Below are 27565 nucleotides of genomic sequence, written 5' to 3'. Positions count from 1 at the left end.
AAGGATAAAAGCACATCCGGTAGATAAATTTATCCTGTAGATAAATAAAAAATTGAGTGGCCAGCCTAGAGAAACTGCTCGTCCCAAAAGCAAGTTAGACGAGCGCTTTTTAACTTCCAATTTATCATCTCCATCACGGGGCCTTCCATTTTTTCCCGATCTACAAAGTGAGCTATGTAGATCGTGGAATAGACCCTATTCTTCCAGTCTCTTCAGTCCCCAGGTGCATACATATTCAGACATAAGGGGACTGAAGGAACATGGTTATGGGTCGATGCCCCGGGCTGAACAGACACTCGCGAGCTATCTGTCTACCGGTTCAGCATCGTCTCTGAAGGCTCCCGTGCTGCCCACTAAACCTTTAAAAACTACATCTAATTTAGTGGGCAAAGCTTATATGGTAGCAGGTCAAGCTGGAGCCTGTCTTCACACTATTGCAGTGCTTCAAGTCCTATCAGACAGACCTGTTGGGGGATCTGGACAAAAGTGAGAGTGTGGTTCCCGACGAAATTTGTGAACTTTGTCGGGCCACAGATCTATCTCTCAGGGCTACGAAGGAGACCACTCGTGCTATTGGGCGGTCTATGGCAGCCCTCGTAGCTACTGAGAGGCACCTCTGGTTGAATTTAGCAGAGATAAAAGAAAAAGATCAGGCTTTTCTGTTAGATGCTCCAATATCTCCTACTGGTCTCTTTGGTGACTCAGTTCATTCAGTTGTCGAGAGATTTCAAGAAACTAAAAAAACAATCAGAGGCTTTTAAGAAATTTCTCCCTCACCGAGTCCAGCCCCCTGGGGATACTGGGCGTGAGCATCCCCAGCCGAGCTCCTCATATCGCGCACAACAGAAAGAGAGTGTTGCGTCTCGTGCCCCTCCTAATAAGTCATGGGGGCCGAGCCGACACTCTCAGCCAAAGTCTTCTAAGCCAAAGCCGGATCTGAGTACTGTTCTTATGGCTAAGAAGGCTTCGGCTCATAACGTCACGTGCATCAGACCATTGAGGACAGCCCCAACCGGGGTGGAGCGGTGTTCACCTCAGCATGCGGTGCCCGTTCCACTTCGGGGTCCTCAGGGGACCGTTCTGTCAACCCCGCCACCCTTGGTGCCTTGGGGTGCAGCGGTCTCCAGCGAGCTCTCTGCTCAGCGTCAATTCGACATTGCGTCAGACTCGCGCCCTCTGAGGGGGGTTCAAAAACAGTCAGTTCAGTTGTTTCCTGCCAGGATGCTTCAGGTCACCAAAGTGGCTGTTACAGTAACACCAGAGGCCAGTCTCGAGAGACTGGTACCCTTAGTAGATTTTCTGACAGAGTGGAAGAATCTGACAAATATATCTCCGTGGGTCCTGCAGATAATAGAGAAAGGTTACAGAATCCAGTTTGGTTCTCCTCCACCTCATTACAACGGGGTGCTACTCACGTTAGTTCATCCCGAGCAGACTCTGGTAATGGAGTAAGAAGTAGAGTCTCTTTTAGCGAAGGGAGCTATAGAGCAGGTGTTCTCGTCCAACAGAGAATCTGGGTTTTACAGCCACAACTTTATTGTTCCGAAAAAGGATGGGGGGATCTTCGTCAGGGGAATTGCCAAGAAGAGTGTGCTTTCTCCACTACAGAGAACCACTTTCCTTGGTGTGGTATGGGATTCAGTCACGATGCGAGCCACACTATCACCCGTTCGTGTAGCTGCTATCCTCACATCCACAAAAGTGTTGAAGCTAGGCCAGTCACACACTGTGAAACAGTTCGAGAAATTGTTGGCCCTCATGGCAGCAGTGTCCAATGTGATACCCTTTGGTCTACTGTACATGAGACCCATTCAGTGGTGGCTCAGGACCAGACGGTTTTCCCAGAGGGGAAATCCACTTTGTACGATCAAGATCACGCGGCGGTGTATCCAGTGTAGCCTTGGTTATATGGAGGAAACATTGGTTCCTGTCCCAGGGTCTGGTGTTGGGAGCTCTTTGCCATCGAGTTGCTATCTCAACAGATGCTTCCCTCACCGGCTGGGGAGCAGTAATGGAAGGCCGCTCAGCTCAGTGTCTGTGGAGGAGTCATCATCTCTCTTGGCACATAAATTGCCTGGAGATGATGGCAGTCTTCAAGGCTTTGAGACATTTCCTCCCAGACCTGAGGGGCCATCATGTGCTTGTCCGTACAGACAACACATCGGTGGTCTCTTACATAAATCGTCAGGGGGGTCTGCGTTCGCGTCCACTCTGCAAACTGGTGCACCAGATCCTCCTGTGGTCCCTAGGGAAAATACTCTCTCTGAGGGCAGTGTATATCCCAGGGGGCCAGAATATAGGAGCAGACATCCTGTCGAGGCAGGGGCTGAGGCCAGGGGATTGGAGACTCCACCCCGAGGTGGTGGAGCAAATATGGGAAGTTTACGGCCAAGCAGAAGTGGATCTGTTCGCGTCTCAGTACACAACGCACTGTCAACTATGGTTTTCCCTCACTCATCCAGCTCCGTCTGGGGCTGGACGCTATGGTGCAGACATGGCCGAGGCTAAGTCTGTACGCATTTCCCCCTGTTGCTCTGCTCCCAGGAGTTCTGGAGAGAGTCCGCCAGGACAGAATAAGTCTACTGCTAGTAGCACCACGCTGGCTGAGTCGAATTTGGTTTGCGAACCTAATTCATCTCCTCTATGGCCTTCCGTTGGAGATCCCGATCAGGAGAGACCTTCTGTCTCAGGCAGGGGGCACAATATTTCACCCCCGGCCAGAGATTTGGAAACTATGGGTTTGGCTTCTGAGGGGGCCCAATTCATAGAGAGTGGTCTCTCAACTGAGGTTGAGGTTGAGACCATCCTAAGCTCCAGAGCTCCAGCACGAGGAAATTATATGCAATGAAGTGGAGAATTTTCACTTCTTGGTGACACCAGCATCAGTGGGATCCAGTTAACTCTTCAGTTAGTACAGTACTCGAGTTTCTACAAGATCGCTTTGCATCAGGTTTATGCCCATCCACCTTAAAAGTCTACGTGGCGGCTATTGAGGCTTTCCACGCCCAGGTGGGTAGTACATCATTGGGTTGAGACCCCCTGATCAGACATTTGCTTCGTGGCATCTTGAGGCTGAGGCCTGCGACTCGCAATAGGGTGCCGGCTTGGGACCTGGCAATAGTTTTGGAAGGCCTGTCAGGTGCTCCTTTCGAGCCCTTAGAGTAGGTTTCAGAAAAATATCTGACATTCAAGACCATATTTCTTCTAGCTATTTCGTCCCTCAAAAGAGTCGGAGACCTTCAGGCCCTTTCGGTTTCTCCCATATGCCTTGAGTTTGCACCCAGGATGGTCAAGGCATTCTTATACCCTAAACAGGGATACGTCCCTAAGGTCCCGACCAATATTCCAAGGCCTATTGTGCTGTAGGCTTTCTGTCCTCCTCCGTTTGCTTCTTCGGACCAGGAAAAAACTGAATCTCTTGTGTCCAAGCAGTGAATACTTATGTCCACAGGGCTGCCCCGTGGAGAAAATCAGATCAGTTGTTTGTCTGCTTTGGATCACCTAAGAAGGGTCTTCCAGCCTCTAAGCAGACAATCAGCAAGTGGATAATTGAGGCTATCTCTCTTGCCTATGAGTCCTCTGGCCAGCCGTGCCCTTTGGTGGTCAGAGCTCATTCTACTAGGAGTATGGCGGCCTCTAAAGCCTTATTATCAGGGGTTTCCCTTCAAGAGGTTTGTGATGTGGCAGGGTGGTCCTCGCCGCTCACATTTGTGAGGTTTTATAGCCTGGACCTGGACGCTGCCCCAGGGTCTCACGTGCTTTATACTTAGATTGCCGACAGTTTCACATACAGGCAATTTTAAGTATGGCGTATTGGGTATTCTCGTTCCCAAGGCGTCATCGACGCAGCGCAAGTTCCCTCGGAAGGGAACGTCTCAGGTTACGACTGTAACCCTAGTTCCCTGAGAAGGGAACGAGACGCTGTGTCGCCCTGCCATACTTCCTGCATCCCTGTGATCGACTTTGCTTCGGCTCTCAAAGCAAACGCTGGTTGCACCGGATGTGCTTTTGTCCTTTCCTGGTCATGACATCACCAGCCCGTGACGTTCACTCTTTCCATTGGACTAGTTGACATACGTGCTTCAGACGTAATCATGCGGAGGCGTTCCCAAGGCGTCATCGACGCGGCGTCTCGTTCCCTTCTCAGGAAACTAGGGTTATAGTCGTAACCTGAGACGTTTAACCATAATTAAATTCACAAGTCTGAATTTATTTTTCTGTTTCTGAGGATAATGTGCATGCTTTAAATAATAAAAATGTCTGCACAGAATCATAATTACACTCGTACATTGCATCAGAATTTACCAAACATGTATATATAAACAAACTGTTTTATGAATACTTACGCTACTGTTATATTGTTTTATTATGTGTTATTGCGTGAATGAATATATTCTTAACACATTTTTAAAGTGAATATTTACTGTTTAAAAAGTGGATAGACTTTGAGAGTTTATATTCATTGAATCTCGCATATAGATTTATTTAAAGGAAACCTGCCCATGTCACAGTGCTTTTATGTACACCTCTACATATATTTAAGTCTTGTATTAAAATATTATTTAAAAGATTAGCTATTTGTTGTCTAATTTGTTTGTTTGTGTTGCATGATAAAACAAAATAGCATTGTACTGCTAGGGTTTGTTGTACTGCTAAGCATTGTTTTCTTTTACAAAATTAAAATATTCAGTAGTCTTTATAAGTCATCCATTCTAATGCCCATAAACATACTCATATATCTTATAAAATAATTCTAATTTTAATTCTAATTCTAAAATAAAATCTAATAAAAAATAAACAGTCAAATCTAAAATCTTACACTATTGTTTTTTATAAAATCAGACAGACCCTCAGACTTTTTATACAGTTTCTTTATAAGCGGTATTGTGTGAATAGAAACATCAACAAAAATATAAATGTCAGGAGTGTACAGATTAAATTATACAGATTATAAAGGTGTTTATTTCATGAGAATAGTAAAAAAAAATAAGCTTACTATGGATCATAATTTTGACTGCACAAACCATAACAAAACCTCTACTACTATATGAGCGGACAATGTATTATCATCACCAGATGACCAGATGTTACCTTTATACAGTCAGCTATTACCATATACTGAAGCAATAGGCCTACTGTCACTTTGCCAAATTTGTCTCAGCTCAGTCTGTTAATATTAATGCAACTGTCTCCTTCTTGTGGTACAAACATGTAACTACTTTGAAAAAGAATGCTTAGCTCTGAGTGAAAACTAATACAAATGGATTGATACAAAATAACACTTTAGCAATTTCTACTTCACCTTGAACTCCTCCTGAAGGACTATGACCCCAATGTTTTCAATACTTCAACTTCCATAGAGAAATCAACTTTCATTTGTAGATTAGAGATTGCGTAGTTAATCATTATCTTCTCGACATATATTGTGCCAGCAGTTACTCCTTTAGTAAAATGCATCAACATGCCAAGTTGCAGTGAGAGAACTGATTATGTCATAAAAAAGATTAAAACATCATAGAAACAGATTGTTTTGAATTGTGTCTGAACTCAGATTCAGTGGGAAGATTGTTGATACCCTAGTGATAGTGCAAATTGCACAATTATTTGATTACAGCAACCAAGCATGACTTTACAATCCTGATTAATAAACAACCTATCGTGTTTTATCGAAGAGTAATTGTGCAGGGAAAATGCAGATTAACAACCTAGAGTATATGAACCAAAGAGGCTTCAATGGAGCACACAGGGTTTGTAAAGCCACATATTATAAAAAAAAAAAAAAAAAAAATTTATATTGTGCATATAAACTACCATTTAAAAGCTTGTTGTTAATAAGAGTTTTCTTTTTGTTTAAAGAAATTAATACTTATATTTAACAAGGATGCATTAAATTGATCTAGAGCGTAAAATACTTACAGTGGGGAGAACAAGTATTTAATACACTGCCGATTTTGCAGGTTTTCCCACTTACAAAGCATGTAGAAGTCTGTAATTTTTATTACAGGTACTCTTCAACTGTGAGTGACGGAATCTAAAACAAAAATCCAGAAAATCACATTGTATGATTTTTAAGTAATTCATTTGCATTTTATTGCGTGACATAAGTATTTGATACATCAGAAAAGCAGAACTTAATATTTGGTACAGAAACCTTTGTTTGCAATTACAGAGATCATACGTTTCCTGTAGTTCTTGATCAGGTTTGCACACACTGCAGCAGGGATTTTGGCCCACTCCTCCATACAGACCTTCTCCAGATCCTTCAGGTTTCGGGGCTGTTGGTGGGCAATACGGACTTTCAGCTCCCTCCAAAGATTTTCTATTGGGTTCAGGTCTGGAGACTGGCTGGGCCACTCCAGGACCTTGAGATGCTTCTTACGGAGCCACTCCTTAGTTGCCCTGGCTGTGTGTTTCGGGTCGTTGTCATGCTGGAAGACCCAGCCACGACCCATCTTCAATGCTCTTACTGAGGGAAGGAGGTTGTTGGCCAAGATCTCGCGATACATGGCCCCATCCATCCTCCACTCAATACGGTGCAGTCGTCCTGTCCCCTTTGCAGAAAAGCATCCCCAAAGAATGATGTTTCCACCTCCATGCTTCACGGTTGGGATGGTGCTCTTGGGGTTGTACTCATCCTTCTTCTTCCTCCAAACACGGCGAGTGGAGTTTAGACCAAAAAGCTCTATTTTTGTCTCATCAGACCACATGACCTTCTCCCATTCCTCCTCTGGATCATCCAGATGGTCATTGTCAAACTTCAGACGGGCCTGGACAAGCGCTGGCTTGAGCAGGGGGATCTTGCGTGCGCTGCAGGATTTTAATCCATGATGGCGTAGTGTGTTACTAATGGTTTTCTTTGAGACTGTGGTCCCAGCTCTCTTCAGGTCATTGACCAGGTCCTGCCGTGTAGTTCTGGGCTGATCCCTCACCTTCCTCATGATCATTGATGCCCCATGAGGTGAGATCTTGCATGGTGCCCCAGACCAAGGGAGATTGACCGTCATCTTGAACTTCTTCCATTTTCTAATAATTGCGCCAACAGTTGTTGCCTTCTCACCAAGCTGCTTGCCTATTGTCCTGTAGCCCATCCCAGCCTTGTGCAGGTCTACAATTTTATCCCTGATGTCCTTACACAGCTCTCTGGTCTTGGCCATTGTGGAGAGGTTGGAGTCTGTTTGATTGAATGTGTGGACAGGTGTCTTTTATACAGGTAACGAGTTCGAACAGGTGCAGTTAATACAGGTAATGAGTGGAGAACAGGAGGGCTTCTCAAAGAAAAACTAACAGGTCTGTGAGAGCCGGAATTCTTACTGGTTGGTAGGTGATCAAATACGTATGTCATGCAATGAAATGTAAATTAATTATTTAAAAATCATACAATGTGATTTTCTGGATTTTTATTTTAGATTCCATCTCTCACAGTTGTACCAAGTGTACCTATGATAAAAATTACAGACCTCTACATGCTTTGTAAGTAGGAAAACCTGCAAAATCGGCAGTGTGTCAAATACTTGTTCTCCCCACTGTATATTACAATTCCAGTGTTACAAAAAAAATCTATTTTAAATAAATACTGTTTTCAGCAAAGATTTCTGAATGATCACAATAAAAATGAACTGTACCGATATCTCACAAAATTGCTGTTTTTACTGTATTTTTGAAATGCAGCCTTGTAAAGCATAAGAGACTTCTTATTAAATGTCATATTTATGATTTTAACAAAGTAAGTTCACTATTTTGCAGATTCTGCAAGGTATATGTAAACTTATAACCACAACTGTTAATGGTTTTATTAGTCCTGTATGTTCACTTGAAGCCTCTATGGTTCAACATTATGGTTTAAGTTGCAGGAAAAGGTGCAGTTATGGTTTAAGTTGCAGTAAAAGGTGCAGTTATGGTTTAAGTTGCAGTAAAAGGTGCAGTTATGAAATTTTTGAACATCATTAATATCATGAAATATTTTTTGAGTTTAGATCTTTTCTTGTGTTTGCTTTCAATAGGACGATACCAAAGGTCATGCAATGGGACTATACAAAAGGTCTTCAAAGTTCTTATTTTATTGTACTGTTGAGAGATAAAGACTGAGGGAATGATAAAATAAACCATTATCAGAGATTATCATGTCTCAGGTCTTGATATCTCTTAATCTTGCCATTTAGTCTCCAGATAAAACTTCCACCCTACATGTTGTGTTAATTTTATATTTGGGCAGGCCATGTACACTTTTTGGTTTAAATTTTCATTGTAAGTGAATACACAGCTTTTCTCACAGTGGATTTTTCATTAGTATTTAAGACATTGTAAGCAATAACAGTGAAAAACTCTCAATGAACTGTTGAGTCATGTCATAAATACTGTAGCTGCAAAATAATACATCGATAACCCCATTAGAATAGTTTCGCCTTTCACAGTTCTCAATTTAAAAGATGCAACGGATGTCAAATTATGCTAGCTAAAATTCATTGCTCAGAGTTCCACAGAAGTTTTTGCCACATAAACCAGAAGACACACCCTACAGTTTAAACAGCAAACAATTCAAACAAAAGGAGGACTTTGTGTGAGAACAACAGAGACACTAATGCCATGTGAATATTCAACCATCCAATACAAGTGAGTGCTTGTTCTCATGGAATGACTTGAAGCCTCCACTCTTTTTGCACAATCAATGATGAAGCAAGGCATGCTGTGATGTGTAACGTATAGCCTGGAGGGAGGGTGAATTTTATACTCTGTGAGCTTTACTCGGCCACATCAGCATGAAGATAATACTCAGATAAGACAGCGTGCCTTCACTCGCACAGGTATAAAAGACAGGCGCAGGGTAAAGTTAGGCCACCGTCAGGATCACAGCAGTCTGTCATCATGACCTTCAATGGGACCTGGAAAGTTGACCGCAATGAGAACTACGAGAAGTTCATGGAAGAAATGGGTGAGTGGACAGACAAATTAAGCATCGCCTGAATATTGTTGGTTTCAAGATCAAACGCTGAAATACTCTTTCTAAAGATGTTGATTGATTCAGCGAGTCATTATTTATAAGGTGTTTGTGCATGTGTACTGCATATCTTCAACAGGCATCAACATGGTGAAAAGGAAACTAGCTTCTCATGACAACCTGAAGATCACCGTGGAGCAGACCGGAGATAAGTTCCATTTGAAGGAAGTCAGCACTTTCCGCACAGTGGAAATTGACTTTACTCTGGGTGTCACTTTTAACTATTCTATGGCAGACGGCACTGAGCTCACAGTAAGCACAACGATTTCAGATTTCAGAGGTATTTTCAGTCTTTACAACCTTAAAAATAAAGGCTCTGTATTGGCATGGTTTCATGAAGAACCTTTAACCATAGTGAACCCAAGGGCAAAGGTTCAGATGTTCAGAGAAAAATACGTAACTTTCATAACACCCTCTATTCAAGCCTCCTGAACAAACAATCACTAACAGGTCAATGAAAGAATGTCATACTGCTGAGTTCAAATGAGTCCTTTGACATTCTGATTGCAGGGATCCTGGGTCATGGAGGGTGACACACTCAAAGGAACTTTCACACGCAAGGACAATGGAAAGATGCTAATAACAACCAGGAAGATTATCGGTGATGAACTTGTACAGGTGAGCTGTTGTTCCTTATGGATTATGACGTATCCTCAGATAAAAATTTGAATTAAATGCTATAAACTTGTGTTGTCTCACTTTTTGATTTTTTGTTGCTTGCAGAGTTATTGCTATGAAGGTGTCGAGGCCAAGAGGATTTTTAAGAGGGGTTAAAATGCCATCAGCATTCCAACATTTAGTTGGACGATATGAAACCAGTTGTTGCAAGCATTCAACCTGATAAAAAAGGGTTTTAACAAATTGGCAGCCCTAAAGTTTACAAGCATGTATGCAAATCATGTGTCATTTGCACTATGAGTTTTGATATTTATGGTAATAAAGCCCTTTTTACGTCCTTGTGTGAACAGTTTTAATTATATGCTGCATGTGTGCATTGTGACTCGTGTTGGATAAAATTATTTCTAAAAGAAATACATTGTGATACATTATATACATAAAGGAAAATTTTCAGATGTAAAAATAATCATACAAAGACGCAAATAAATTGTATCAGTGATTGAACATTTGAAGTTTATTAAACAAAGAATAAAAATAACTGCATAATCATCTCCAAAAATATATAGCGGATATCATTTTACATTATTAATTTATTTTGAATTATGTCAATATTTTGCATGAAAAAAATCGCAGGAAGGCACTCCACAAACAACCTCTAGGGAGAATGTACAAAGGTCCATTTGCAATGAAATTAAAGTCAAAGACACAATCGCTATTCTCTGTCTTTAAGACTCTGTTTTTAAGACTTATTTTATATATACACACTACCGTTCAAAAGTTGTAGATTGGTAAGATTTTTAGAAGTTTCTTTGGATTTATTTGATCCAAAAATACAGCAAAAACAGTAATATTGTGAAATATATTTACAATTTAAAATAACTGTTTGCTATTTGAATATATTTAAAAATGTGTGAATGGCACATTGTGATGGAACATTTTTGGCCCTGTGATGGCAAACCTGAATTATCAGCATCATTACTCATCTGATCTTTCAGAAATCATTATAATATGCTTATTTGCTGCTCAAGAAACATTTAACATTTATTTTTTCAGGATTATTTTATGAATATAAAGTTAACAAGAACAGCATTTATCTGAAATAGAAATCTTTTGTAACATTATAAATATCTTTACTGTCACTTTTGATCAATTTAATGCATCTTTGCTGAACAAAAGTATTGTTTTTTAATTTCTTTAAAAAAAAAAAAAAAATCTTACTGACCCCAAAGTTTTTTGAATGGTAGTGTATTATGTCACAAAAGTTTTCTATTCATCAAAGAATCCTGAAAACAACAACGATTTCTGAAGGATCATGTGACACTGTGGGAGTATAATGCCGGAAATTCAGCTTTAACATCACAGGAATAAATATCATTTTAAAATATATTCAAATAGAAATGAGTCATTTTAAATTGTAAAAAAATATTTCACAATATTAGTGTTTTTGCTGTATTTTGGATCAAATAAATGCAGCCTTGGTGAGCAGAAGAGTTTATTTTAAAAACATTAAAAAATCTTACCAATCTAAAACTTTTGAACGGTAGTATACTGTATTTTCTGTCACAATTCAGTAAAAGATAATCAATAAATTTGATATTCAGCATAAAATGGTCATTCCTGTTCACAAGCAAATACTGATTTAAGCCAAAGTGCATACTGCCCTCTTGTGGATGGCTCTTGTGGATATCGTAAGATACTCAAACTTCACAATTTACAGGAAGAGTGTACAAAAGGACAAATCTCTCTTACGCTTCCTTCAGTTTCAAATACATTTGTAATTACAAGTACAAAAACAATCCATATGTTTCAACTTCTTTGGCAATTCTCTTGCATTACTTCTCACTGGGTCACCAGGACCTAATAACAAAGAAGATTTATTATCATTGCATTGTTTTTAAATACATAAAGTACTAGTCAAATGTCAGAAAACATCAATTCATTCTTTATTATTGTTGTAGTTTTTTAATTACTTAATATTACAACTAGGCTATACACTGTTAGTAATAGTAATAGTCAATCAATGGCTGAATATGCAATAGAACATTCTTTTTTTGGTATTATTAATAAGGTATTATAGTATTTATTAATATTTTGAATGAGCTTTTACATTTTCAATTTCCTTTTCAATTTTTGTTCAAATTTGAGTGGTTTAGTGTTTTTTTTATGACTTTTTTATGATTTTTTATTATTATTTTTTGTCAAATGTTTCTTTTTTTGTTTTACTTTTTTTTTTTTTTTTTTCCTTTAGTCATTTTAGTACTTCAAATTATTTTATTTCATTTATTTGTTAAGGTAACATTTTACATTTTTTTACCTAATGCTTAATAATTTCATTTAATTTAGAACAAACTTAATCAAGCTAATTAACTATGGTAACAAATTCATCTGCTAGTATCTTTATTATCTTCTCACCACTCCTTTATTATCTCATTCCTTTCACATTCTTTATCAAAATAATAGGGCATTGCACACACCATCTAGCATGATAACATTCGTAGTTCACTTGGTTCAGCTAAACATTGGGCTGCCTGAAGCTTGAAGACAGTTTCACTACTTTATATGCTCCTTTATGGTCTTTCTTAGCACAATTATCTGCTGTGGGTCATTTAGATGAAAAATGGCTGAAATCTACATTATTGTTTGTTGTGTTGCTTACAGTAACTACATAAAACAGTATGCACATAAAATGTACGTTTAAAACAGTAAAATGATGAATGTTCTTAGTTATCCCTTTCATTTATCGGGGTAGCTGGCGTGTCGTGTGTACAAATTTTGAGCCTGATTGTCAAGTTTTACTTTAGATAAAAAGAGCTTTTAGATCATGAGAAACTTACATTTAGTCAGGTTTGTATAAAATTATATAATATAAAATCAGTACTCATTCAGCAATTGCTACGCTGTGCTAATGATATAAAAGTATTGTTTTACCATTAAACAAGTTAGCATTTACTGAATTAGCTTGTTAAAGCTAGCCAAGTTTCCACTACTAAAAATATTTAAGATTGCGATTACATGATAATTTTAAGTTAAATTTAACTTACTCAAATATTTCAAGTTAAGAGCAATTAAAATGTATGAGTACAAAATAAAAATCAATCAGTTCTGCTTACTTAAACTTTGGATTTCTTAACTTAAAAGTTTTTTTTATGTAACTGATTACCACAAAGTTTTAGAGTTTTGCCAACTTATTTGTGTTTACAGTGATGCAGTAAAGTTGAGGATCATTATTTAGAACAGCCATTATGATTAAATAAATAATTTACTTTCATAAAAAGCATTTGTCAGCATCAGTTATATCATGAATTAGCACTGAAAAATTGTTTTATTGCAATTAATTCAGGTTAAAATCATTTATAAATATATTATTGTTCATTGTTCATTCATGATAGATTAAATAAATAAAAATGTATTAATAAATATACTAAATGTATTGCACATTGATAGTTTGTGTTATCCATTGCATTCACTAATAAACAATTCTCTTATGGTTCAACTTCAGTAGTTTATTGTTAAGTCTTAAGAGTTAATAAGTACATTGCTACAAAAATGTGCAATATTATTACTTGAAGAATTGTACTTTTTAAACTTTTAAGTTTAAAACAATATCTGAAGGTTTGGTGAGAACTTACCATAACTTTCACAAATATCCATGTTCATCTAGCCCTTTTGAAGTGACAGGGTGCCATTTAGCAGTGGGCTTATTGATGCTATTGCCTGAAAAGGACAACTTAGTTTATTTAAGCTAGTAACTACAGTTAGTAAGTAACTAAATACATACACTACCATTCAAAGGTTTGGGGTCAGTAAGATTATTTTTTATTTTTTTTAAGAAATACTTTTATTCAGCAAGGATGCTTTAAATTGCTCAATAGTAACAGTAAAGACATTCATAATGTTACAAAAGATTGCATCACGGTTTCCACAAAAATATTAAGCAGCACAACTGTTTTCAACGTTGATATTAATAATAAATGTTACTTGAGCACCAAATAAGCATAATAGAATGATTTCTGAAGGATCATGTGACACTGAAGACTGGAGTAATGGCTGCTGAAAATTTTGCTTTGAATTTTGCATTACAGGAATAAATGTAAATTTTAATAAATAAATAAATAAATAAATAACAGAAAACAGTTATTTAAACCTGAAATAATATTTCACAATTTTACAGTTTATACTGTTTCTTGGTCAAATAAATTAGCCATGATAAGCATAAACATTAAAACAATCTTATCAACCCCAAACTCATTTGACAAACTTGTTAAATATAGCAATATATCAAAGAATGAATGAACAGCTCAGCTGAGCTCTAACATACCAGAGTCAGACTTATTTTTGGCACGTTCAGATTGGTTCTCTATGCGGCTTGACTGTCCCGTGTCTCTCCCGTCCTTAACAGCTCCTCTTGGCTCAGGCATGGAGAGGACCAACGGCCTCTGGTGGTGATACTTTAGTCTGTAGGTGTCTGTCATACAATTATCCACAGAGAAATAAGTGGTCAGTGCTACTCCAGATCCTGGAGACACTGAAGCAGATGGCTTAACCCACCCACAAGATCTTTCCTCAGGCTCGCTGGACACCTGCTCCCCTCTTTCCTGGTCAGAACATGATTTTGAGCTCATATCTGATGAGCTTGGGCATGTACCATTGATTTCCATTCTCTTGTGTACTGCGGTGGTGTGCAATGATGAAACGCCACGGTCGGATGCTCTGGAAGCTGTCTGTGATGGCTCCTGTAAAATTCTGGGACGGAAGGGTGGAGTCTTTATCTCAATAGGTCGCTGTGCGTGTTTGGAATGAGTTGGCATTGATGGAGCTATTGCTGACTCTTCCCTCGGCTGCAAAGGGTAAATGGTGCGATTAGGACCCGGTGATTCGTGTGGAGCGACTTCACTGGTGCTAGAACGATAAGCACTGTCTTCCTGCTCTGAAAGAGGGTTAGTGAGTTCATCAGAACTGTTACACTCTGAACTGCTGATCTTGCCCAGGCGGCGCAGAAGGGGGCTTTCTGGACTGTGGTGCCATTGCATGGAAACTTCCTGTTGCTCTGCTTGTAGGTCGCTGGCCGACAGGTCTTTCTCTGCGTAGCCCCCTTTCCTGGCACCACAGGATGAGTATCTAAGCTTCCTTCTGTGAAACATGAACATTCTTGTTTAGATGTCACCTTATTTCATCATATTTACATATATTTCAGATATTTTCTTAACATACTGTATTGTCTCATTTAAACTAACAAAACGAACTAACAACAATAACAACAACGAAAAAACTACAGAAATGGCCTATTACACAATTGCCCTATATACTTTGATTGTAAAGGAGTCAAAGTGTCCATGATTAAGAAGTGGATAAGTCTTATAAATATCTAGTTTACAACAAACGTGTCAAATTTTTGGAAATGTACTGTTGTATAGATGTTGATTTTATATGGTTTCGAAAAACTTTTAAAACATATTTAAGAAAAGTTTGCATTTAATGACTCAAATATCACAAATGTCATGTGGTATAACTTATGTGAGTAATTTCGGTGCATTCCTTTAATGAGGATTTTTTCTTCATTAGTATATCAACACAGTTACATCACCCTCACACTTTTATTTCATGCCCTTTAAAAAAATGCATTTTAATTCATAAATTAAAACCATAAGGTGTATTCAAGTCATAGTACAAATTGCATTTTAATGCATTTCTTGAAAAAAGTTACAAAAAATAGAGGCATGTCATTGACCTATGTGCAACTGTCAATGCCTTATTTGTAGGCATAAAAACAAGTTAGTAATCAACTGGATTTTTAATTTGTATTTAACCTTTCTTTGAGAGTTTATATTCTTATATATTTGTCTCTTTATTATTGTGATCAAACTGTGATTCAAATATCACCATAAAAATGTTTGTATAAATGTGAACTGTATATTGCAACATATTTGCAGTGTAAAGACAAAGCCTGCAAATACCTTGAACTTGGGCTGCCTTTCATGAGATGTTCTGAGTTCTTTCCCTGAATTTTAACCAAATGTTTACCTGAGGAAACAAAATGCAAACCAATAATTTATTTTATTTTCTGAGACATAGAACAACAGGCAATAAAGCCTAAAAGGTGGATTTTTGCATCTCTGCCATTGGTGTGTAGCGACAAAGGAACATAACTGCCAAAATCCCCCTATCTGGATCACAGTGGGCACAGACACACTCACTAGGACACATCCTACTCACTTATTTATAAATAGACAGACTATTCATCTCTTTCCTGCCAACCTGCTGAGTTCCATGCGAGGATAAAGCCACAGGATACAACATGTGCTCTAAGTCTAAGAATTAAAGGCATTAGTTATAGAAAACATTTTACAACTGATGATATTTTTGTATTTTCACTTTCCTCCTGTATTTATCCTTTTACTGAATGTGTGCTGTCCTATTGGCACATAAGCTTCTTTTTTACTTTACTAAGAATGGGATTTAAAATTCCATGACTTCTGGGAAACCAAGATTCGGAAATAGTACATGCAGATTTTAAAGACAGAGATATCAAGGGGCTGCTTTTGTGACTGCTACACAAGACTGACGACAATGGTGCAACTAAGGCATTATAAAGAATTCTCTCTCTTTCTCCTACATCCCCATTTTCCAACCTAATATAACACTCTTTTAAGCTGCTTCTGTCTGTTTTTGCTCTCATAGAAGGAGAGAGAGGGATTTTCTCAGTTTTTGGCATGCTACCATGTGCTACCATGGAATTAGAGAGAATTACAGTTGCATAAAATCACAAAGTATTCAAAAACATGACAAAACTGTAGATGAGTCAGTTTTTTGGAATGACTCCAAATGCCAGTCTATCTTTTGGGGTTTGATGGAGCTTAGTTTCATTTGTAGATTAAACTAAAACATTATTTTGAGCACATGCTAATTTATGGGGTGCCAAGTGTGACCTGAAATGCTCATTCTGTGAATGAAATATGTATTTAGTCCATGAAAGGGGGTTAAAAATTAAGTTCTTCACAGAATGAGCATTTGTAGTGTGCCAATTCATGAAATGTAATGTAGATAGTTCCCCTTCAGTCGGTCAAGTTCGATGTCACATCAGAACCAACCGATGAATTGGGATATCGCCTGAGAGCCCAATAACCTCCGAGTGTTAACTAAACGAGCTAAGGGTAGCCCCCTCCGCTGCCACTCAGCCTCAGCAGCAGCCTCCACCCAGGCCACAGCGTGGAGCAGGTTGTAGGAATGCTGCCCAGCCCGTCCAGGCTCCTGCCAAACCAGGCGACAAGCGTAAGAGCAAGTGGCCCCGAGACGGGCGACCAAGAAATGGAGGGAGCAGCTCTTCGGGAGATGGTGACCGCATCACTCCCTCCCTCGGAGGAAGGCCGGATGGAGAGTTTTGTTTCTGTTCCGCCACTAGCCCCACAGTCAGCGGTACCCAATTTTTAAATAAAATAACAATTTCCTCTATCTCTGGGTCCCAAGAGGTTGGTGGTGCGCGACGCTATGCCTTGCCACCTCTTCTGTCGCCAGTGGGCAGCAGCGTCTCCTCACACACCCTCTGCCCAACCGTGGAACCAAGTAAGTGTTGCACCGCACACTCACACTTTGGGACGCTATGCCTTCCGTTCCACCTCGCTGCCCCACAGCAGGTAGGTCTGTGGTTCCTCTGACCCCCCACTCCTCTAACACACCACAAGCTGTGGAGCTTCCAGCTGAGCATGCTGGCCCTTCCCATGGGGGCCAGTCGTCTCATTCGGGGCTCCGCCGGATGATCCGATGTTGATCGCTGCATCGGAGGGTGAGCTTGAGTCCTCCGGGGATGAAGACTCGGCTGCGTTGTCCTCTTCGGGGAGAGTAGTGTTGCCCAAGCCTGACCCAGAGCTGACGACTATGCTTTCCTGGGCCAACGAGAGAGTCTGGCTCGTGTGGAGGCCTCCGCCGTATCCCAAACCCTCAAGGTTGGACAATTTGTTTCTCAGGGCGGCTCGTGCTAGTTCCCAGTGCTCCACCCCGGTACTTTTCTTTCCGAAAGTGCATGAAGAGGTTACCAGATCGTGGAAGGCACCTTGTTGAGAGCTCACTCTACCAGAAGTGTTGCTTTCACCTGGGCGTTGGCGCACGGCTGGGCCACACCCAACACATTTGCTATATTACAGTTTTTGTGTAGTGCCGGTATCTTTCCGTGTGCTCGCTTCAAATAGCTAGTAACACCGGAGACCCCGCTCATTGTCTCGCTTGCTGTTCCATTCCACTCCTAAAGGCCGGATAAGTGCGCTATCCTGCTCCAGTAGACTCCCCCAATTGGCGAGCCCTGTTGAGTTCCTCCACCACCACCATCGGTGGTCAGACGAGGGAGAGCGTCCGACGCCAGGCATAACACTTGTAAGTATGCCCAGTGGTTGAGCCCTGTGCTAGGCTAGGTGCCCATATATTGTGATCCCTATGGTGATCCCATATATGTATTCTTCCATGGTACAGCTTCCCTGACGGCGAGCCCGTGTCTTTCCCTTGGCAGAGTCCGCTCTGATGTCCCTGCCGGCATTGACTCCTCCCTAACTAGGCCGGAGCTACCTCAAAGACATTCCATATGTTGCACTTCCCTAATGGCCAGTCCATATGTGTCATTTTCTCATGATACCTCCCTACAGGTAGGATGTGGATTCCGCAGCATTGTTTTCCAAAACTTGAGAGGGGGCGCTTTTCCAGTGTTATCCAATAGTCTCGCTAAATAAGTCATACGGAACAGCAGTGATTGACCCTCTCGGCATAAGCCCTTTCTCATCTTCCGCCCCAGAAGGTGCGGGGGGATTAGGAGGCTTATGCAGGGCACTGATGCATGCACGTTTTGGTTACATATGTAACCCTCATTCCCTGAGGGAGGGAACAGACGCCATGTCCCGTCACCACAGTTGCTGTCCCACCGCTGAGCAGCCGGGTCACCAGCTCAGCTCCTCAGCGAAAAAACTTGAATGTGCACTGCATCTTCGCAAATCTCGCACGCCAATGTCCATTGGCTCATTTAGTTTACACTCGAAGGTGATTGGGCTCTTAGGTGAGATCCCAATTCGTCCGACGTGACATCTCCATTCCCTCCCTCAGGGAATGAGGGTTACATACGTAACCGAGACGGGACGGGAACGAGACACTGCATCAATAATGCTTTGGGAACGCCTCTGCGTGATTGCGTCTGAAGCACATGTGTCAACTAGTCCAATGGCGAGACCGAACGTCACGGGCAGGTGACGTCATGACTAGTAAACCATAAAAGCACATCCAGAATGGCCGGTGTTAGCTTCAATTAGCTGAAGCAAGTCGATCACAGGGACGAAGGAAGTATGGCAAGGTGACGCAGCATATCGATCCCTTCTCAGGGAACTATGGTCACATATGTAACCTGAGACGTTCCCTTTCGAGGGAACTCGCACTGCGTCAATGCCGCTTTAGGAACGATAATGCCCAAATGCCATGCTTACAAGTGCCTGTCCCTGTATATACTGAGAACATTACTAGGACATAAGCACCTGTGAACCTGAAGCAGCACCCAGGTCGAGGTTGCAGAACCTTACGAATGTGAGTAGAGAGGACCAGCCTGCCACACACAAACAACTTGAAGGGAGACACCCAAAATGTAGGTCTTGGAGGCCACCATACTCCTAGTCGAATGAGCTCTGACAGCTAAAGGCGAATGGTGACCAGAAACCTCATAAGCAAGATGAATAGCCTCAACTATCCATCTGCTAATTGTCTGTTTTGACGCAGGGGACCCCTTTTTAGGCACAAAGGAGAGCTCTGTGGACATAAGTATCTAGCGCTCTCACTGGACACACAAGGTTCAGCTTTCCTGGTCCTTATCTCCGAAAAGAGGAGGACAGAAGGCTTGCAAAACCTTAGGGACATAGCCCGGCTTTGGGTAAAGGAATGAATTGACCATCCCTGGTGCAAACTCAAAGCACGAGGGGGTTACCGACAGGGCCTGAAGATCTCCTACTCTCTTTAGAAGAGATATGGCTAGAAGAAACACAGTTTTTAAAGTCAGAAACTTATCTGGAACCGTCTCAAGGGGCTCGAAGGAAGCCGCAGATAGACCTTCTAGCATAATAGCCAGATCCCAAGCTGGAACTCTGGTACAAATTGTAGGCCTCAGCCTCAAAGTGCCACGAAGGAAACATGTTATTAACGGGTCCTTCCCCACAGATACACCACCCAAAGGCACGTGGTAAGAACGTAAGCTCTGGCTGCCACGTACACCTTTAGTGTGGAAGGGGATAGCCCTGCAGAAAAACGATTTTGCACAAAACTCTAGCACTGAACCATCAAACCAACTGGGCAGTTTACTGGATCCCACTGTCGCATTCTGCACCAAGAAGTAAAAACTCTCCACTTCAAGGCATAAAGTTTCCTTCTGGAGGGAGCTTTGGAGTGAAGTATAATCTCAACCAGGCCAGCTGACAGTCTTACCTGGGCCCGGGACGAGATAATCATAGATGGGCCCCCCCGCGCCCAGATCTCTCCTTTTCCCTTGCTCTTCCTCTCCTCTGCTCTTCCTCTCCTCTGCTCTTCCTCTTCCTCTCCTCTCCTCTCCCTCTCCTGTTCCTCTCCTCTGCTCTTCCTCTCCTCTCCTGTTCCTCTCCTCTTCTCTCCCACTCCTCTGCTCTTCTTCTCCTGTTCCTCTGCTTTTCCTCTCCTCTCCTCTGCTCTTTCTTTCCTCTCCTCTGCTCTTCCTCCCCTCTCCTCTCCTCACATCTCTCTCTGCAAAAGACAAGTAACTGTAGAAGTGCAGTTTATTAATAGTATGTTAACTAAAGTAGTTAACTAGAGTTTAATAAATGGAACATTATTGTAAAGTGTTACCGATTTTTTATACACCGATTCAGACGTCTCGTGAGCTCAGTGTTGGACAGATCAGTTGTTTTAACCAGTCATTAAAGTGAATGGTTCAAAGGAGTCATTCGTTTGCGTATAGGACGTGTCATTAGTGGGCGTGTAGCCTACGGCACGCATTGTGTGATTATCTCAGCAGTTTAGGACATCGCACAAGATTTGTGTCAACACAGAAAACATTTCATCACTGGATAGGTTTTTTCGTTTACTGAAATTGTGGTTAATGTCAGCTGAATGGGCAGAATGCTTTTTAGAGAAGATAAGGCAACGTTTTTTTTTAGCACAATTCACTCCACGTGGTAATTCAGGAGAAAAAAAATCTCCAAATGCTCCACGTGAAACTGCGGTCTTCTGACCTTTTACTAGCGTGTCAATTGATTTGAATTAATATGCGCGAGGGAGAGAGAGCAAGACAGCGCTCGACTTGTTGTTTGAAGATGTGAGAGTGCGTGCGCGCTGCCGGGGCACTCTTTCTGCTCGTTATGCGCCCTGTCAGGCACAGCAGTCATTCTATTCTACATCACTCACCTATCAAATAAGGCTTTGGCGGGACAAAAATTTGCTTTGGCGGCCGCCAAAAAATGGCAATGCAGGAAAGCCCTGAAAAGGCTCGTAAACGTTGGCTGCACTGTTTCTTACCTTGCTCTACGTTGACTTTACAAGTTCCAGATTAACCTTCACCACCTTTTTTTTTTATATTTGTTTAGAAAATCTCTAAGGCCTCTATTTTCTTCTTCTCTTCTTCTCTTTTCTTTCCTTTTCTGAGCACCGGACTTGTGCTGACCCGACATTTTTAGCATACTGAACTTCTAATCAAATGACAACATAAAATTTTGATCAGTGGCCAAACCATTTTTGTGTTGGGGGTGGGGGAGGTTCTTGACCACTATTTCAAGGAAAATTAGGAAGAAAACAAATAAAAAGCTTTTATGTAACTCAAATATTACATATTTTTTCCACAAATAGGCCTATTTTACATCTTTTAAAAAAATTATTCCATAATTTAATGAGGGCCCAGTTCGGTGACCTGAAGCGAACTGGCAGGAAACAACCGACTTGACTGCTTTTTGACCCTGCTCAGAAGGTGCGAGCTTGACACAACCCCTTGTGATGGACCTTGAGTCATAAGCTCACTGGAAACCGCTGCGCCTCAAGGCACCAAGGGTGGCGAGGTTGGCAGAACGGCCCCCTGATGGCACCAAAGTGGTGCGGGCACCGTATACTGAGGTGTACACCGCTCCACCCCAGGTGGGGCTGCCCTCAGAAGTTCGACACCAGTGGCGTCAGGACGAGAAGAGCGGTCCTCAGATCCGCCTTCTGCTTAGGAGGCTTCGGGTGAGAGTGTCGTCCCAAGCCCCATGATTTTTGTGGAAGGGCACGAGACAAATATGTGGCCCGACACAGCTCTCCAACTCGGGTCCTACCCCTTGACGACAGAAATTTTGCTTTTCGGACGAGCACCTTGTTTCTCGGCTGGCCAATAAATGTTCCACTAAAAATAAACATAATAAATGCAAATAAATGCTGTTAATTGAACCTTCTATTCATCAAAAAATCCTGAAAAAAATTCACCATTTCCACAAAAATGTTAAGCAGCAAAATGTTTTCAAAATTGATAATAATGATAAGAAATGTTTCTTGAGCACCAAATCAGCATATTATAATGATTTCTGACAGATCATGTGACACTGAAGACTGGAGTAATGATGCTGAAAATTCAGCTTTGAATTTTGCATTACATGAATAAATGTAAATTTAATTCAATTTGAAAAATAAATAAATAACAGAAAACAGTTATTTAAAACTGAAATAATGTTTCACAATTTTACAGTGTATACTGTTTCTTGGTCAAATAAATTAGCCATGATAAGCTAAATTCATACTACATTCATACAGTATATGCACCAAAAGGCACAACATCGGTATAGCACATGTGCTAACTGCTAGGTCAAGACTATAACATAACTGTTGATTGTAAAATATTAAAAAAGCAAATTAACTTCACTGGCAATTATTATTTTTTTTTTTACAAATTGTAACAAGAGATGATGCTATCAATAATATTATTGATTTGACTGCACTGACACTATTGGATGAGAACAAAAGTTGAACTGAAATTAATTTCTGTCATGACAACTTTCGGAGTGTTTGTCATTGTAATTGGTATGACAATGTTGATCTATTTGGTCTTGACAGACAGAACTGCTACACTGCTGCTGTTATTGCTGCTGCTGCGAGCAAGAAAGACATGCTGCTGTTGTACAATATAATATGCATGAATTACCGATAGCATATGTATACACGTGGAGCTGGGGAAGGTGGAGGGTTTCTGAAAACATGCTGCACTGCTACAGCAAATGCTAACTAAATATTTAAAGGTGGAGCACACAAGCTTATTTGCTATTGATAAAGCAGGAACCAATCAGCTGTGCCCTATAGAGAATGATGTGATTGCAAGCAGATTAAGTTAAGGACCTATTAGCCTGCGCCATCTAGAGTTTCCTGACAGAACTTTGTATTTAACTAATTTCTAAATTGATGGACTTTACAGTTATTGAACTGAACTGAAACAACAAACTGAACTGACTTGAGCTGAATAATGAAACTTTTTACTTTTTAGAGCTACTTTACAGCAGAATTTAAATTAGCCTCACATCTAAAGAAGCTTGCCTTGCATCATTGATTTTGTTATGTTCCTGTATATTACTGTGAAGCTGCATTGAAACAATCTGTATTGTGTAAAGCATAATAGAAATCAAGGTGACTTGACTTGATGCCATGGCATATGGGTAACACTCACCGTACAGCGGAGAACGCACTGCCTCCATTTTTGAATCACCTTGATTATTATGGCCTTGATCCCTGAGAAAATACACCACTGCATTAAGACCAAGGAATCTAAAAGAAAAACTTCACACCAATCTTTACTTAATTTATCCTACCTGAGGTGCTGTGCTTCTTGACTGAGTTTGAGCTCTTTGCCTGTGAAGTTCTCAACACCTGGTGAGTCAGGATTGGTGGAACCACTGCTCAACCTATCACTGCTCTCATATCCTGACTCTGTCCTCTGGATCATCCAATTATCACTCCGCTGTGCTACATTTGCTCCACCTTTAGGTCTGGTAACCATCATCTGTTGCTGAGACTCCTGGGAGCTTTGACTTTCAGTCTCCAACCGTGAGTCATCTTCGTAAATAGTCATCAGACCTTTTTGTTTCTCCTTCATCAGCCCTCTCTCATGGTCAAAGCGGCGGACACATCGAGGGCTCCCACGTTGTTGCTGCTGCTGACGTTGTTCTAGTTCGCTCAGCACACTGTCCACATTCAGGACCTCTCGCACTGGTCTCCATGAGGGCTTGGACTTGCCACGCTCGGGGAGATTTGTGGACCCACGATGGCAGAGAGATGATGAATCAATGTGACGACTGGTGCCAGTGGCCATTCCCTGGTTTGAGCGCAACTCCTGTGGTGATACACGAACATGTACTGAAGAATGCTCAGGTCGAGAGACTCGTGAGGAGAAAGTTCTTTGTCTCTGGTCAGAATGAAACCTCGGGCCATTTTCAGGGGGAGAAGATGATAGAGTATATGTCATATCTATAAAAAAATCAAATTATAAATATAAATATACAGTGGTCCAAAATATATTTGGATACCTAAGCTACTTTAAATACATATAATATAATTTAAATAATGATTGCAAATATACACTATTCAAGCCAAAGCATTGACAAAAAAAGTTTTACGTGTCAAATTTTATAACAAACTGATATATTCTTCAAAATCAAGACATGTTCCGGTTGTCATATTTTATGACAGTTAAGGGAAACTGACTCTATAAAAAAATTGTATTATCTTTTTTAAATAATAGACATAAATGGCTGAGAAAAGATACATAAAACATAAAAAATCACTTATTTCAACATAATTTGATTACATATGTCACTTGGTTAGATATTTTGTAATCTAAAGCAAATACATTCTGACATTTTTAAGGGCCAGATTTACTAAACAGGGCAAATTAGCGTGAGAACGCAATTCCACAAATGCGCCAATGGGAGTGGCAAGTTTTGTGCGTGATCTACTGCTGACGCGCAAATTAAAGAACACAGACGCAGTCTAATCATTTACATAATGACCAACGCAATCTACCAAGAGCAGCGCAAATTAGTGTTGGGTCACAAATAAGCAGAGCTGATGCTCATCAGGTATGGGTCGACACAGGTGCAACTTGTTACATGTAATCTGACAAACACGTACACATACATAGGCCTATATATATATGCAGATTTTACGCATATGCTTTTCTCAGGAAACAGCATGGTCTGCAGCAAATTAAAAATAACATGGCTTGGCAAACGATATGTTTGGATAACGTCTTCCTCTGCCATTCCAAAGAAATTAATACAAGTGGAAAATATTTTCTACCACGCACTCTCATATGTTCTCTATGGTGTCTCCTCCTAGCAGCAACAATTGCAGCCATGCAAGGTTATAATCGTTAACGAAAACGAACGAAAAAACGAAAACTAGGTGGGAAAAAACATTGTCGTTAACTGAAATAAAAATAAAAACGAGGCATTACAAAAAAACGATAACTAACTAAAACTGTAATGTGTGTTTGGCATGAAAATGAAAATTCTGTCAGTAATTACTCACCCTCATGTTGTTCCAACCCCGTAAGACCTTCGTTCATCTTCGGAACACATATTAAGATATTTTTGATTAAATCTGAGAGCTGGATCACTTCTCCATAGGCTTCTAAGGCATAACTTGCTGGCCCAGAAAATGTATTAAAGACATCGTTAATATAGTCCAAGTGACTACAGTGGCTCAATCTTAAGTTTATAAAGCGACGAGAATACTTTTTGTGCGCAAAAAAAACTCGAGGCCCAGAGAGAAGGAAATGAATAGTGGAATAAAGTCGTTATTTTTGTTAGTTTTTTCGCACAAAAAGTATTCTCGTCGCTTTATAAACTTAAGATTGAGCCACTGTAGTCACTTGGACTATATTAACGATGTCTTTAATACATTTTCTGGGCCAGCAAGTTATAATGCCTTAGAAGCCTATGGAGGAGTGATCCAGCTTCCAGATTTAATAAAAAATATCTTAATTTGTGGTCCGAAGATGAACGAAGGTCTTACGGGGTTGGAACAACATGAGGGTGAGTAATTACTGACAGAATTTTCATTTTTGGGTGAACTAACCCTTTAAGACATGATTTTTTGGGGCGTTAAATATTGGCACAAATATCAGTAAATTGACTAGCGCAATAATTAGTATATAGCACTGCGTGATTCATTTAAATACTCTCCTACCATACATTTTGCGTCTGAAAGGGAAACTACTACAAATGCATATCCACTGCACTGCATGACTTTAGTAAATCCAGATAGTAGTTTAACACCAAAAGATTGTTTGCGCTGGCGCAAGCTGTAAATAAATCTGGCTTGTCCAAATGCTGTTTAGGGACACATTAGATATAAATAATAGTTTCATGCTGTTTCTATTGATTTAAATGCACATTAATGATGTTAAATAATAGGGCAATATAATGTAGCAATATTTACTAATTTAGTTAATAAATCTTCTAAAGTGTTCCCTATCAGTTTGGTCACGTTCGACGTAGTGTACGTGTCGACTGATTGGGATCATGCTTAGGGAGCCTGTCATCTCCGAGTATTGTTAAAACGAGCCAATGCACATTGGCGTGTGAGAATTGCACCACACGCTCCGCCCTGCAGCGCTGGTATAAATACGGAAGTAGATGCACGCACCAGTTGTCTTTCGCTTCGGAGCCGATCGGTGTCGATGTCTCTGAAGAGTGTTGTTGTGTACAACGAGCGAGTGTGTCTGTGTTCTTCTGGAAGACTCTCCCAGCGCTGGTGGTTTCTACAGCGAGAGTGCAGCGGTGATCGCGAGCTTCTGAGCTCTCAACTGCAGTTTTAACAGCATCAAATTTCTGTGTTTGTTGATGGTTGATTGAGGGCGAAAGAAGTGAGTGCTTCACTGTTACAGTCTTACTGTCAGTGTTGCCGCGATCATTCCCCTGTGTGCTCCGGCACTGGTGACGGGTCCCATTTCCTGAAAGAGCAACACAGGTGCGTTTGCGTCTTTTTCAAGATGCCATTCCATCTGTGTGTTTCTGGGTGCGGTAGGGATCTGTCCCCCTCTGATGGTCACAATAGCTGTATCACGTGTTTGGATTTAAAGCACGGTGTGGCAGCTTCTGTGGATGAGTCATGTTCATGAGAGCAGTGTTTCCCGAGCCAGATCCAGAGATGGCAGCTATGCAAAACGAGTACAGCAAACAGCAGTACCCACGAGGCGTTAGGACTTGTGTGGAATCCTCCACCATGTCCTGAACCGTCTCGGTTGGATGATTGGTTTCTCGGGGCCCCAGTACCTTTCTTCCATGAAGTGCATGAGGAGCTTACTAGGTCGTGGACGGCACCTTTCTCTGCCAGAAACTTTTCTCTACCCTTGACGGAAGAGCGGTGAAGGGTTATGAGGCTATCCCTCCAGAGGAGCGGTCTGTCACGATGCAACTGTGTCAAGCGACCACTACCTCATGGAAGGGGGATCCTCGTCTCCCCTCTTAGGCCTGTAAGTTCTCGTCCATCCTTATGGGCAAGGCTTACATAGCCTGTGGGCAAGCCGCTTCCTCTCTGCATGCCATGGCGCTGTTTCAGATCCACCGCAGACGGGGCTCCCAGCCCGCTCCAGGCACTGCCAAGCCAGGTGGCAAGCGTCAGCATGAGTGTTCCTGAGCGGGCCACTCAGGGATGGAGGAAGAAGCTCCTGGAGATGGTCACCGATCCACTCCCTCCCCCCGGAAGAGGGCTGGGTGGAGTTCTTTGTTTTTGTGTGTGTCTGTTCCACCACTGGCTCCCAAAAAAGCGGAGCCAGCAGTACCCACATTTTCAAAGAAAGAGCAATTTCCTCTGTTCCTGGGTCCCTTGAGGGCCAGACTGGCGGTGTGCGACCCTGTTAAGCCTTGCACCCCTCAGCCCCCTCTAGTATCGCCAACCGGCAGCTGGGTGAGGTTTGAGGACCCGGTCACGCCTTCTCACGCACTCTCTGCCGTA

At 41.1% G+C, this 27565-nt stretch overlaps 2 protein-coding genes across 2 annotated transcripts in view; one reads left to right on the top strand and one right to left on the bottom strand.

Moving 5' to 3' along the window:
* The first annotated feature begins 8542 nt into the window (after positions 1 to 8542).
* On the top strand, positions 8543 to 10903 carry fabp2 (fatty acid binding protein 2, intestinal). Its single transcript, XM_084394188.1, has 4 exons — positions 8543 to 8929; positions 9075 to 9247; positions 9506 to 9613; positions 9719 to 10903. Exons 1-4 carry the CDS (start codon positions 8863 to 8865, stop codon positions 9767 to 9769), a joined length of 399 nt encoding a protein of 132 aa, XP_084250314.1. The 5' UTR covers positions 8543 to 8862; the 3' UTR covers positions 9770 to 10903.
* The window catches only part of usp53b (ubiquitin specific peptidase 53b), a 61672-nt gene continuing 44913 nt past the window's right edge, over positions 10807 to 27565 (bottom strand). The window contains exons 13-18 of the mRNA XM_084394178.1: positions 23419 to 24073; positions 23277 to 23338; positions 15568 to 15634; positions 13932 to 14743; positions 13243 to 13327; positions 10807 to 11470 (exon numbers count right to left, since the gene is read on the bottom strand). Coding sequence (XP_084250304.1) covers positions 13251 to 13327; positions 13932 to 14743; positions 15568 to 15634; positions 23277 to 23338; positions 23419 to 24073 — 1673 coding nt within the window. The 3' untranslated portion in view covers positions 10807 to 11470; positions 13243 to 13250. The remainder of the gene's footprint in view (positions 11471 to 13242; positions 13328 to 13931; positions 14744 to 15567; positions 15635 to 23276; positions 23339 to 23418; positions 24074 to 27565) is intronic.

This window comes from Rutilus rutilus (genome assembly GCF_951802725.1).
Source record: "Rutilus rutilus genome assembly, chromosome: 2".
NCBI classification, from domain to species: Eukaryota; Metazoa; Chordata; class Actinopteri; order Cypriniformes; family Leuciscidae; genus Rutilus; species Rutilus rutilus.
This window is presented reverse-complemented; position numbering and strand designations above follow the sequence as displayed.